At 45.2% G+C, this 14,418-nt stretch overlaps 1 protein-coding gene across 3 annotated transcripts in view; it reads left to right on the top strand.

Moving 5' to 3' along the window:
• Positions 1-14,418, top strand: part of dym (dymeclin) — a 412,070-nt gene that overhangs the window by 337,689 nt on the left and 59,963 nt on the right. For all 3 annotated transcript variants that reach the window (XM_067983422.1, XM_067983431.1, XM_067983440.1), the window contains exon 15: positions 3,489-3,671. In XM_067983422.1, coding sequence (XP_067839523.1) covers positions 3,489-3,671 — 183 coding nt within the window. The remainder of the gene's footprint in view (positions 1-3,488; positions 3,672-14,418) is intronic.

The following is a 14,418-nucleotide window of genomic DNA, read 5'->3' as shown; positions in this document are numbered from 1 at the left end:
AGATAAGGCTGACATATAGGCACACCCACCAAAACACACACCAATATAACCAACATGGCAGCCAGAAATGATAATAGTAGAGCTAGCAATTACTTAGCAATATCAGTGCCAACAGTCTCAATTAAAAACGTGATTAAAACCAAGATTAACTGATTAAAATTTTTAATCACAAGATTTATTGTTATTTTTTTTTAATCGGTTGACAACCCTAATATATTTGTATGGTAGATCTCCCATGGTGCTGCTTTCAGCAAGTTGGAGCACTTGGCCTCTCGCTTACCTGTCTCTGGTGTCTGAATTGCTTATTCTCTTTCTGTCTCCCTCATTTTCTTCCTTAGTTCTCTGTATTTCTCTTGTTTAGCACTTCTCTTTTTTAACTTTCTATTGGTAGGTAGTGTGGTGTGGCAGGGAAGGTGGCTGTTTATGGAAGAGATATGTTCAGGGTCAACGCCTGGTTTCCTGGATTGGGGAGGAATCTGGTTAGATGTATTACTTGCTTTGGGTTGGCAGGTTGCAGAGTGACTTGTGCTGTAGGCAATGAGTTATGAGCAGGGCTGCAGGAGTCTAAGCTGTGGATGAAGGGAGGGATCAATCCAGGGCTGCATTGCATTAACTGCCATTTCCTTTTACACAAGTGCCTTGCTGGTGGTGTGTGCAGTATGCCTTCCAACTACTCCTCTGTGACCTGTATTTTTACCATGCATCTTGCTACGATACCTGTTATATCCCATCACTTATTGTGTCCCCTGCCCTTAAACCCATCCTGTCAACACACCCCTCTTGCTTCATCACACACTTGCCCTACTGATGCCAGTTACCATCACTCTCTCGATCCCATTGGTTCCCTAACCCTTTCACTTTGTAGTACCCATTACTTACTTATTCCCTTTTCCTTGATTCCAACCTGGTCTGTCAACCACGTCTGTACCCCCTCAGCTCATCTCGCTACACATTGTCATGCATCGCCCTGCTATCCTACACCTCCTCATGGACGGTGGTCCATGCACAACATTCCTCCTACCGTCCCACTGTCACCCTACCTTTACCTATTATGCCCTTGCATTACCAACCCATGCTTCTCTTTCAATCTCACCTCTTTCCCTCAACTGTTCACCACTGCCCTGTACCCTCTCCCAAACTCGGCTACAGACTCCTATCAGTCCAACCTTCCTGTGGCCAATATTGTGTCTGACGCCTCTTAACACCCCCATTTTGTTTAACTCTCCTATGTCCATAGTCTGCATGACCCCCATCTCCCCCCTCACAGGCTGACCCACCCACAATCTGATATACTTGCAGGAATACTTGCAATCCACAACCTTGATATGTGATCTTCACTGGTGCTTTAGTTTTAAAAGTGCTCATTGCCCTTATAATGTAAGTAAATATCGTATAAACGTAATCAGCCCTTTCAATGTAGGTAAGTATACTATAAGCGTAATCAGTGCTTTCACAACTAAAGTGCTAGTTAATCAACAAAGATGAGAAATTAGGCCTGCAGGAGTGCGGGAGCGCAGTGATGAAGAGGAAGGGGAGGCCTGGTTTAGGGATCCCAGGCTCGGTGAACAGCATGCCCAACCCCCCACCCCAGCAACAAAAGGTGGAGGAAGAGAGGAAGAAGAAGCAAAAGTGGGGTAAAAGAGGGCCTGAGGCTGGGAGGTAATGTGGCTGGGAAACAGGCCATAGTAGGGCATCAGCAGCAATTATTTTATATGGAGAATTTTTGAAAGATTCACTGGTCAGCAGGGATTTGGCAGGATCTGGGAGAATTTTTAATATATTTTAAAAGTTTCATGTTTGGTACAGATAAAAAGCTTTTAGTATTTAAAAATTCTGACTTCGAGAAGAGGTAAAAAGTATGACTTAAAGTTGCCAGCAGAGAGAGCGCAGGTGGGCAACTGGACCGGGGACACAATGGCACCACCTACTGTTAGGAAGCCCACAATTATAGCACAAGAGGAAAATGTTGACATTGGTTTTTCCATTATAATGTTGACATAAAAAGCATGACTGGAAAGTCTTAAAACAGGAAGTCATGTTATTTGAACAGGAAGTTTGTACCAAACGCAAGATGTTTAATATATTATAAATAGATATGAGATGTTACATATTGATTACTAAAGCTTACTTGAGTTGCTATCTGGGATTTTGTTTTGCAATTTCTTTCAGCTGTATATTGAAGTTTGCAAATGATGTAAGTGATAGTGTAACACAAGTAGAAGTTATGCTGTTGAACCAGAAGGGTGTGGTAAAATGGCTGAGAAATGAGGGTGCTTATATCGCTCTAAATCAACTATTGCATGTTGTAAATGGCTGATGTCTGATTTTGCGTCATTTCATAAATCATGTATTATTTTGAGTCAGAGGAACAAAGAGCACAGAGAGATTTGGGCTGGTGGAGATTACAGAGAGACCATAAGGCCATAAACAGATTTAAAAGCTCATTGGCTGCAAAATTCCATGGGAGTTCTATCAGTCTTCCACCGTAATTTCTACGGGAGACCAGCAGTACCCACACGGAAATAGGGGAGAGCTGGTTGCACTGGATTTGTCCGGTGTTTTCGTATGTTCGCCACCATTTCTGTCCACCTCTTACAAGACAAATGACAGGTCAAGGCGGGACCAGGGACTCCTCGAGCTGAGAATTTCCAGTCCTGGCCATGAATAGTAGTGGCTGGTATGTTAAGAGCTGAGGCATACTTTCCTCCACAAGGGCACATGTAGACCCTACAAGTGGTCTCCCGTACCCTGGACCCCTGAAGAGGACTATTTTTAAAATCCCTGGATCAGCTCTCCGCTCGGTGGCCGATCATTGGGGGACCAGGGCAATCTCCCCACGACCGGGCACCCATTCATGTTTCTGGATGCATGTGGCAGGTGGGCACCAAATATGTGCCCAAAGTGGCACTTGGTTTTCTGTCCCATGCAAATGAGGTGCTCTCCCACTGACCCGTAAACTCCAGCTGAGGTCCGTGTTGAAGGACCCCAGTGGACGTGATCCCAGCACAACTGCAAGGATCGCAGCCCATTGAAATTCAGGGCCCTTTTGTTGAAATGTGAAAGAACATTTGAACCTTCTGCAAATGGTCTTTAATCAATAGTTTTTTAAAAACTGTTATATTACTCATCAAAAATCTGTAAAGCAACTGAGCCGGGGTTTCCCACTCCTGATCAGTATCCAGTGATTCCTAGTGGAAAGTATGTGTGTGTGGACATTGTGTAAGGACAGGATCAAGCTTGACTGATGCCTTCCAGGGTAGAAGAGTCTAGGCCAAAACAACCTGCCATCTTTTTCAGATGCTTATTGATCAACTGTACGTTTTCAGAATTTTCTGTTTTATTTCAGGTTTTCAGCATGTATTATAATGTAAGGAGTGGTTTTCAATGGTATTGATAACTGTGCATCACTATTAGACAATGTGGCTGTTGTCTGATGGCGTTTTAGAGAAGTGGGCCAGAACTAATTGTTTGTGGTTTCCCCTGCACAGGCTCAAGATCTCAATGTAATAGAAGAAGTGATCCGAATGATGCTGGAGATCATAAATTCCTGTCTTGCCAATTCTCTTCACCACAACCCCAACCTGGTGTATGCACTCCTATACAAACGGGATCTCTTTGAACAATTCCGCACGCACCCTTCCTTCCAGGACGTGATGCAGAACCTTGACATGGTAAGGAGTGAAATTGACAAACGTTCCATTCATTAAAGTTCACCTAAATTTCAACCGCATTGCTTCAGTTGGATTGCGGATATCTGGGCTAAGACTTTTTGATACAGTGACCCATTGGCTGCAGTTGACTGTTCTGTACAACAAAAAAAAAGTGGGAGTAGCACAGCATGTAAAGGAAACAGAACTACTGATACTGGGTTGGATTGCTCAAACGTGACCTTGTAGTAACAGTTTAAAATAGCATTTCTTTCTGTACATTCTATCCTCAAAAGTTTTTAAATTTGTTAATAGAAGTACTTGAGTACATTACGCATTTCCAGCACACAGTGCTATGGGGTATTAGGATGGAGATCACACCCGTGATGTCTCATACCGAGTTTAAATACTCCAACCCAATTTCATTCTCTCCTCTCCTAAAGGCGCTGATTTCTGCAGCGTTGACATTGCTCGGGTGCCAGCGGCCCTCCAGCACCTTATGAAGTTATCATGTGTCCATCTAAACGTAGGGTTGCTGGTAGGCTATTCAACTTTGAGGGGCATCACAGCCAAGCACAATTCTACTTGACCCCTTGTCTAAACGTGCTGACTTTCATGGAGAGGTTACTACATAGCGATCAAAAATTGGCTGATTTTTTTTTTCCATGTATCCCAGGGCACGGAGGCCAATTGTTGCATCCCTATCACTGTTCTGCCTGTGCATTGAGTTCCTGATGTTGGCGTACCATCAGGAATGGCATTGAATGGAGATAAGGCACTTACTGGAAGGTAGCAAATATTTATGACTTCCCTGGCATGCCTCCTTGTGATCAACAACATTTATATAGCACCTATAACATAGAAAAATGTCCCACAGAAAAATGATCAGACAAAAATGGACGCTACAGATGGAGATACTGGGACTGATGACTAAAAATTTGGTCAAAGATTTGGGTTTTATGGAAGGTCTTAAAGGAGGAGAGGGAGGTGGAGAGGTTTTGGGAGGGAATTCAGAGGTAATGGTGCGGTGGCGGAAAGAGATCAGGCGGTTGGTGCAGGAGTTCCCTGGGAATGTGGCACTCACAAACCAGTGTTGAATACCAGTGAGGGTGTTGACGCTTTGGGGGAGTGCAGTCAGGAGCAAATCCATGACACCATGGGAGACTCGACTGCACGGGGGCGAAAGAAATGCAGTTATTATAGGGGTAACAATAGTCGGGGGATAGACAGGCGTTTCTGCAACCGCCAACGTGAGTCCCGCATGGTGTGTTGTCTCCCTGGTGCCAGGGTAAAGGACATCACTGAGAGGGTGCAGAACATTTTGATGGGGGAAGGGCAACAGCCTGAAGTCATGGTCCATGTGGGAACCAATGACATAGCAAGGAAAAGGGTCATGGTTCTGCAGTCAGATTTTCTAGAGCTAGGAAAGAAGTTAAAAAGCAGGACCTCAAATGTAGAAATCTCTGGATTACTCCCAGTGCCATGGGCTAGTGAGTATAGGAATAGTAGGATAAGACAGGTTAATGCGTGGCTGGAGCAATGGTGCAGGAGGGAGGGCTTCAGATTCCTGGGGCATTGGGACCAGGTCTGGGGCAGGAGGGATCTGTTCAGGATGGACAGGTTGCACCTCAACATAGCTGGGACCAGTGTCCTCACGGGGAGGTTAACTAGTGCTATGGGGGAGGGTTTAAACTAATTTGGCAGGGGGATGGGCACCAGGATGAAACATTAGAGAGGAGAAACAAGGTCCACAGAGGACTGGGAAGGACAAGTAACACTAGAGTAAAGAATAGTTCAGAAATAGGAGGGATCAGGCCTATATAAGGTAATCTAAGATGAAATTGGTGTGCATGTGCGTAAATGCACGTAGCGTGGTAAATAAAGTTGGTGAGCTGCAGGTTCAAGTCACCACATGGGACTATGATATAGTGGTAATAACAGAGCCGTGGCTCAAAGAAGGGGAGGATTAGGTACTTAATATTCCTGGCTTCAGGATATTCAGGAAAGATAGGGAAGGAAAAAAAGGAGGTTGGGTGGCAGTATTGATCAAAGAAACTATTATAGCACTGGAAAGGGATGATGTAGTTCAGGGGTCAAAGACAGAATCTATTTGGTTAGAATTAAGGAACAATAGAGGAGCTATTACATTACTGGGTGTGTACTATAGCCTACCAAATAGTGGGAAGGAGACAGAGGAGCAAATTTGCAGACAAATTACAGAAAGATGCAAGAACTTTAGAATAGTGATAATAGGGGAGTTCAATTATCACAATATAGACTGGGATAGTAAGAATGTAAAGCGCAAAGAAAATAGGAACAGGAGTAGGCCATTTAGCCCCTCGAGCCTGTTCCGCCATTCAGCAAGATCATGGCTGATCTGTGTCCTAACTCCATATACCCAACTTAGTCCCATATCCCTTAATACCTTTGGTTAACAAAAATCTGTCAATCTCAGATTTAAAATTAACATTTGAACTCGCATCAACTGCCGTTTGTGGAAGAGCTTTCCAAACTTCTACCACCCTTTGCGTGTAGAAGTGTTTCCTAACTTCACTCCTGAAAGTTCTGGCTCTAGTTTTTAGACTACGTCCCCTAATCCTAGACTCCCCAACCAGCGGAAATAGTTTCTCTCTATCTACCCTATCAGTTCCCCTTAATATCTTGAACACTTCGATCAAATCACCCCTTAATCTTCTAAATTCCAGGGAATACAACCCTAGTTTGTGTAATCTCTCGTCATAATTTAACCATTGGAGTCCAGGTATTATTCTAGTAAATCGATGCTGCATTCCCTCCAAGGCCAATATATCCTTCTTAAGGTGCAGTGCCCAGAGCTGAGCACAGTACTCTAGGTGTGGTCTAACCAGGGCTTTGTATAGCTGTAGCATAACTTCTACCCCCTGTATTCTAGTCCACTAGCTATAAAGGCCAGCATTCCATTAGCCTTTTTGATTATTTTCTGTACCTGTCCATGACATTTTAATGATCTATGTATATGGACCCCTGTCTTTTTGGACCGCCACTGTTTCGAGCTTTTCACCATCTAGAAAATACTCTGATTGATTTATCTTTTTTAGGTCCAAAGTGGATGACCTCACACTTGCCTACATTGAAATCCATTTGCCACAGTTTTGCCCATTCACTTAACCTATTAATATCTCTCTGTACTTTTTTGCTTCCATCTACACTGTTTACAGTGCTTCCTATCTTTGTGTCATCGGCAAACTTGGATATGTGGCTCTCTATCTCTTCATCTAAGTCATTAATAAACACAGTGAATAGTTGCAGCCCCAACACAGATCCCTGTACGATACCACCGCATCCTAACAATTTCAATACCTGCCCATTATCTCTTCTCTGTCTCCTGCCGCTCAGCCAATTTCCTAACCAGGTCAGTAATTTGCCCTCAATTCCATGAGCTTCAACTTTAGCTAATAGTTTTTTATGAGGGACTTTATCGAATGCCTTCTGGAAGTCCAGAAAGACAACATCCATAGACATTCCCCTGTCCACTGCTTTAGTCACCTCTTCAAAAAATTCAATCAGGTTCGTCAGGCATGACCTACCCTTTACAAATCTATGCTGGCCCTCTGATCAGTGGAAAATTTTCAAGGTGTTCAATCGCTCTATCTGTAATTATAGACTCTAGTAATTTCAAGACAACAGATGTTAGGGTCTGTAATTCCCTGGTTTCCCTCTCTCACCTTTCTTAAACAGCGGAGTGATGTGGAATTTTCCAATCTAAAGGAACGGTTCCTGAATCGAGAAAACTTCGGAAGATAGGGCTTCTGCAATGTTCTCACCTACTTCCTTTAAAACCATCTGGTCCTGGGGATTTGTCACTCTTTAGTGCCATTATTTTCTTAATTACTGTTAATTTGCTTACGTTAATTATGATGAGTCCCTGATTCAAAATTAGTTTCCTTGGGGTATCCGACATGCTATCCTCTTTCTCTACTGTAAATACGACGAGAAGTAATTATTTAACATGTCTGCCATTTCCTTATTTTCATTTACAATATCACCATTATCAATTTTTAAGGGATCCACATTGCTCTTGACCCTCTTTTTCCTAATATAATTGTAAAAATCTTTTGTGTTGATTTTGATATCCCTTGCAAGTTTCTTTCCATACTCCCTTTTTGTAGCTCTTACTATCTGTTTTATCACCCTTTGCTGTTCTTTGTATCTCTCCCAGCCGCCAGGAACTGTGCTTTTTCTTTTAGTTTTATGTTGTCCCTTACCTCTCTTGGCTGTTTTTTTTGACAAGTAGAGCTCTTGCCCCATAGGGGTATAAACTGGTTCTGTATCACGTTAAATTCTTTTTTGAACACCTCCCACTGACCTTCCGTCATTTTACCCATTAAAAGAGGGGGAGGAATTCCTGAAATGTGTTCAAGAGAACTTTCTGGAACAGTGTGTTTCCAGCCCAACCAGGAAGGAAACAGTGCTGGATATCACCATCCTTGGGTATGTCCTGTCCCACGGCAGGACATACCCACCAGAGGTGGTGGTACAGTGATATACAGTCAGGAGGGAGTGGCCCTGGGAGTCCTCAACATTGACTCCGGACCCCATGAAATCTCATGGCATCAGGTCAAACATGGGCAAGGAAACCTCCTGCTGATTACCACCTACTGTCCTCCCTCAGCTGATGAATCAGTCCTCCTCCATGTTGAGCACCACTTGGAGGAAGCACTGAGGGTAGCAAGGGCACAAAATGTACTCTGGGTGGGGGACTTCAATGTCCATCACCAAGAGTGGCTCGGTAGCACCACTACTGACCGAGCTGGCCGAGTCCTGAAGGACATAGCTGCCAGACTGGGCCTGCGGCAGGTGGTGAGCGAACCAACACGAGGGAAGAACTTACTTGACCTCGTCCTCACCAATCTACCTGTCGCAAATGCATCTGTCCATGACAGTATTGGTAGGAGTGCCCACCGCACTGTCCTCGTGGAGACAAAGTCCCATCTTCGCACTGAGGACACCATCCAACGTGTTGTGTGGCACTACCACCGTGCTAAATGGGATAGATTCAGAACAGATCTAGCAGCTCAAAACTGGGCATCCATGAGGTGCTGTGGGCCATCAGCAGCAGCAGAATTGTATTCCAGCACAATTTGTAACCTCATGGCCCGGCATATTCCTCACTCTACCATTACCAACAAGCCAGGGGATCAACCGTGGTTCAGTGAGGAGTGTTGAAGAGCATGCCAGGAGCAGCACCAGGCGTACCTAAAAATGAGGTGCCAACCTGATGAAGCTACAACTCAGGACTACATGCATGCTAAACAGCAGAAGCAATATGCTATAGACAGAGCTAAGCGATTCCACAACCAACGGATCAGATCAAAGCTTTGCAGTCCTGCCACATCCAGTCGTGAATGGTGGTGGACAATTAAACAACTAACGGGAGGAGGAGGCTCTGTAAACATCCCCATCCTCAATAATGGCGGAGTCCAGCACGTGAGTGCAAAAGATAAGGCTGAAGCGTTTGCAACCATCTTCAGCTAGAAGCGTCAAGTGGATGATCCATCTCGGCCTCCTCCCGATATCCCCACCATCACAGAAGCCAGTCTTCAGCCAATTCGATTACCTCCACGTGGTATCAAGAAACGGCTGAGTGCACTGGATACAGCAAAGGCTATGGGCCACGACAACATCCCGGCTGTAGTGCTGAAGACTTGTGCCCCAGAACTAGCTGCGCCTCTAGCCAAACTGTTCCAGTACAGCAACAACACTGGCATCTACCCGACAATGTGGAAAATTGCCCAGGGATGTCCTGTCCACAAAAAGCAGGACAAATCCAATCCGGCCAATTACCGCCCCATCAGTCTACTCTCAATCATCAGCAAAGTGATGGAAGGTGTTGTCGACAGTGCTATCAAGCGGCACTTACTTGCCAATAACCTGCTCACCGATGCTCAGTTTGGGTTCCACCAGGACTACTCGGCTCCAGACCTCATTACAGCTTTGGTCCAAACATGGACAAAAGAGTTGAATTCCAGAGGTGAGGTGAGAGTAACTGCCCTTGACATCAAGGCAGCAATTGACCGAGTGTGGCACCAAGGAGCCCTAGTAAAATTGAAGTCAGTGGGAATCAGGGGGAAAACTCTCCAGTAGCTGGAGTCATACCTAGCACAAAGGAAGATGGTAGTGGTTGTTGAAGGCCAATCGTCTCAGCCCCAGGACATTGCTGCAGGAATTCCTCAGGGCAGTGTCCTAGGCCCAACCATCTTCAGCTGCTTCATCAGTGACCTACCTTCCATCATAAAGTCAGAAATGGGGATGTTCGCTGATGATTGCACAGTGTTCAGTTCCATTTGCAACCCCTCAGATAATGAAGCAGTCCGTGCCGGAATTCAGCAAGACCTGGACAACATCCAGGCTTGGGCTGATAAATGGCAAGTAACATTTGCGCCAGACAAGTGCCAGGCAATGACCATCTCCAACAAGAGAGAGTCTAACCACCTCCCCTTGACATTCAACGGCATTACCATCGCCGAATCCCCCACAATCAACATCCTGGGGGCTCACCATTGACCAGAAGCTTAACTGGACCAGCTACGTAAATACTGTGGCCACAAGAGCAGGTCAGAGGCTGGGTATTCTGCGGCGAGTGACTCACCACCTGACTCCCCAAAGCCTTTCCACCATCTACAAGGCACAAGGCAGGAGTGTGATGGAATACTCTCCACTTGGCTGGATGAGTGCAGGTCCAACAACACTCAAGAAGCTCGACACCATCCAGGACAAAGCAGCCCGCTTGATTGGCACCCCATCCACCACCCTAAACATTCGCTCCCTTCACCACCGGCGCACTGTGGCTGCAATGTGTACCATCCACAGGATGCACTGCAGCAACTTGACAAGGCTTCGACAGCACCTCCCAAACCCGCGACTTCTACCACCTAGAAGGACAAAGGCAGCAGGCACATGGGAACAACACCACCTGCACGTTCCCCTCCAAGTCACACACCATCCCGACTTGGAAATATATCGCCGTTCCTTCATCGTCGCTGGGTCAAAATCCTGGAACTCCCTTCCTAACAGCACTGAGGGAGAACCTTCACTACACGGACTGCAGCGGTTCAAGAAGGCGGCTCACCACCACTTTCTCAAGGGCAATTCAGGATGGGCAATCAATGCTGGCCTCGCCAGCGACGCCCACATCCCATGAACGAATTTTTAAAAAAATCATAACCACTCGCTGCATTAAAAAAAATTTCTTCATGTCGCCTTTGGTTCTTTTCCAATCTCCTTAAATCTGGGTCCTCTGGTTCTCGACCCTTCCGCCAATGGGAACAGTTTCTCTTTATTTACTTTATCTAAACCCTTCATGATTTTGAACACTTCTATCAACCATCTCTGCTGTAAGGAGAACAACCCCAGCTTTTCCTGTCTAACCACGTAACTGAAGTCCCTCATCCCTGGAACCATTCTGGTAAATCTTTTCTGCACCCTCTCTATGGCCTTCACATCCTTTCTAAAGTGTGGTGCCCAAAATTGGACACAATTCTTAAGTTGTGGCTGAACCAGTGTTTTATAAACATTTTGTACTCTCTGCCTCCATTTATAAAGCCCAAGATCCCATATCCTTTTTTAACTGCTTTCTCAACCTGTCCTGCCACTTTCAAAGATTTGTGCACAGATACCCCCAGGCCTCTCTGTTCCTTCATCCCCTTTAGAGTTGTACCATTTAGTTTATATTGCCTCTCCTCATTCTCCCTACCGAAATGTATCACTTCGCACTTCTTTGCGATAAATTTCCTGCCACGTGTCCGCCCATTCCATCAGCCTGTATGTGTCCTCTTGAAGTCTATCACTATCCTCCTCACTGTTCACTACACTTCCAAGTTTTGTGACATCTGCAAATTTTGAAATTGTGCCCTGTATACCTAAGACCAAGTCATTAATATATATCAAAAAAAGCAGTGGTCCTAGTACTGATCCCTGGGGAACATCACTGTATACCTTCCTCCAGTCTGAAAAATAACCGTTCACCATTACTCTCTCTTTCCTGTCACTTAGCTGATTTCGTATCCATCCTGCCACTGCCCCAGCTGATTTCGTATCCATCCTGCCACTGCCCCTTTTATTCCATGAGCTTCAATTTTGCTGACAAGCCTATTATGTGGCATTTTATCAAACGCCTTTTGGAAGTCCATGTACACAACATCAACCGCATTGCCCTCATCTACCCTCTCTCTTACCTCATCATAAAACTCAATCAAGTTAGTTAAACACAGTTTGCCTTTAACAAATCCATGCTGGCATTCCTTTATTAATCCATACTTGTCCAAGTGACTATTAACTCTGTCCCGGATTATAATTTCTAAAAGTTTCCCCACTGCCGAGGTTAATCTGACTTGCCTGTAGTTGCTGGTTTTATCCTTGCACCCTTTTTAGAACAAGGGTGTAACATTTGCAATTCTCCAGTCTTCTGGCATCACCCCCATATCTAAGGAGACTTGGAAAATTATGGCCAGCACCACTGCAATTTCCACCCTTACTTCCCTCAGCAACCTAGAATGCATTCCATCCAGACCGGGTGACTTATCTACTTTAAGTACAGCTAGCCTTACTTGTTCCTCCTCTTCATTAATTTTTAGCCCATCCAGTATCTCAACTCCTTCCACTTTTACTGTGACTTTGGCAGGATCTCTTTCCTTGATGCAAAGTACCCATGCCCTCTGCCTCCAAGCGTAGATTTCCTTTTTGGTCCCTAATCAGCCCCATCGCTCCTCTTACTACCCATTTACTATTTATATGCCTATAGAAGGCTTTTGGATTCCCTTTTATGTTAGCCGCCAGTCTATTCTCTTACTCTCTCTTTGCCCCTCTCATTTCCTTTTTCATTTCTCTGTACTTTCTATATTCAGCCTGGTTCTCACTTGTATTATCAACCTGACATCTGTCATACTACCCCTTTTTGTGCTTCATCTTGCTGTCTATCTCTTTTGTCATCCAGGGAGCTCTGGCTTTGGTTGCCCTACCTTTTCCCCCTCGTGGGAATGTACCTAGACTGTACCCAAACTATCTCCTCTTTAAAAGCTGCCCATTGTTCAATTATAGTTTTGCCTACCAATCTTTGATTCCAATTTACCCAGGCCAGATCCATTCTCAACTCACTGAAGTTGGCCCTCCTCCAATTTAGTATTTTTACTCCAGATTGTTCCTTGTCCTTTTACATAACTAATCTAAACCTTGTGATACTATGAACGCTGTTCCCTCAATGTTCCTCCACTGACACTTGCTCCACTTGACCCATCTCATTTCCCAGAATCTGATCCAGCAGTGCCTCCTTCCTTGTTGGGCTGGAAACATACTGTTCAAGAAAGTTCTCCTGAACACAATTCAGAAATTCCTCCACTTCTTTGCCCTTTACACTATTACTATCACTGTCTATATTAGGATATTCGAAGTCCCCCATTATTGCTGTTCTATTGTTCTTGCACCTCTCTGTAATTTCCCTGCAAATTTGCTCCTCTATTTCCTTCCCACTAGTTGGTGGCCTATAGAATACACCCAGTAGTGTAATGGCACCTCTATTGTTTCTTAACACTGACCAAATAGATTCTGTCTTTGACTGCTCAAGGACATCCCCTCTCTCCAGCACTGCAATATTCTCCTTAGTCAATACTGCCAACCGCCCACCTCCCTCCTTTTTTGCCATTCCTGACATTGTGTCCAGGAATATTTAATAGCCAATCTTGCTCTTTTTTGAGCCAGGTCTCTGTTATCGCCGCAACATCATATTCCCATGTGGCTATTTGCACTTGGAGCTCACCAACCTTATTTATCACGTTTGTGCGTTTACACACTTGCACTCTAAACCTATTTTAGACCTTCCCGTATTTTCTCTTAGTCTGATCCCACCTAATATCGTACTACTTCTAACTCTAGTGCTATCTGTCTCTCCCAATCCTTTGTGCACCTTGTTTCTCCTTTCTAATGCTACTTCCTGGTGCCCACCCCCCTGCCAACTTAGTTTAAACCCTCCCCGACAGCACTTATGAACCTCCCCGCGAGGACATTGGTCCCAGCTCTGTTGAGGTGCAGCCCGTCCGTCTTGAACAGGTCCCTCCTCCTCCAGACTGGTCCCAATGCCCCAAGAATCTGAAGCCCTCCCTCTTGCACCATGTCTCTAGCCATGCATTAACCTGCCTTACCTTCCTATTTCTGTACTCACTAGCATGTGGCACTGGGATGACTACCTTTGAGGTCCTGCTTTTTCATTTCCTCCCTAGCTCCTGAAACTCGGACTGCAGCACCTTATCCCTTTTCTTTCCGATGTCATTGAGACCCACGTGGACGATGACTTCTGGCTGTTCCCCTTCCCCCCGCAGAATGTTCTGCACCCTCTCCGTAATGTCCTTTACCCTGACACCATGCGGGACTTACGTCGGCGGTCACAGAAACGCCTGTCTGTCCCCCTGACTATCGAATCCCCTATGAATACTGCATTTCAACACTTCACTGTGCCCCCTGTGCAGTCCTTTGCCCCATGATCAGGGCTGCACTCCTTCGAGGTGTCTTCATGCTCACTGGAATTCAATTCAGTGCTAAATTAAGAGTGCCACACACCCAGAAAATTCCTGCACTTCCTGCCTCTTCCTACCCCTTCGGATGGCCACCCATTTGCTATCCTGAACACATTATGGCTGCGGTATGACCACTTCCTGGAACGTATGATCCAGGAAACATTCTACCTCCCTTTTGCTCTGCAATGACTCCAGCTGCCCCTCAAGCTCAGAAACCCTCAGTTTGA

Source organism: Heptranchias perlo, chromosome 1, assembly GCF_035084215.1.
Source record: "Heptranchias perlo isolate sHepPer1 chromosome 1, sHepPer1.hap1, whole genome shotgun sequence".
Taxonomy (NCBI): Eukaryota; Metazoa; Chordata; class Chondrichthyes; order Hexanchiformes; family Hexanchidae; genus Heptranchias; species Heptranchias perlo.
Note: the sequence above shows the minus strand (reverse complement) of the source record. Positions and strands in the feature narration are given on the sequence as shown.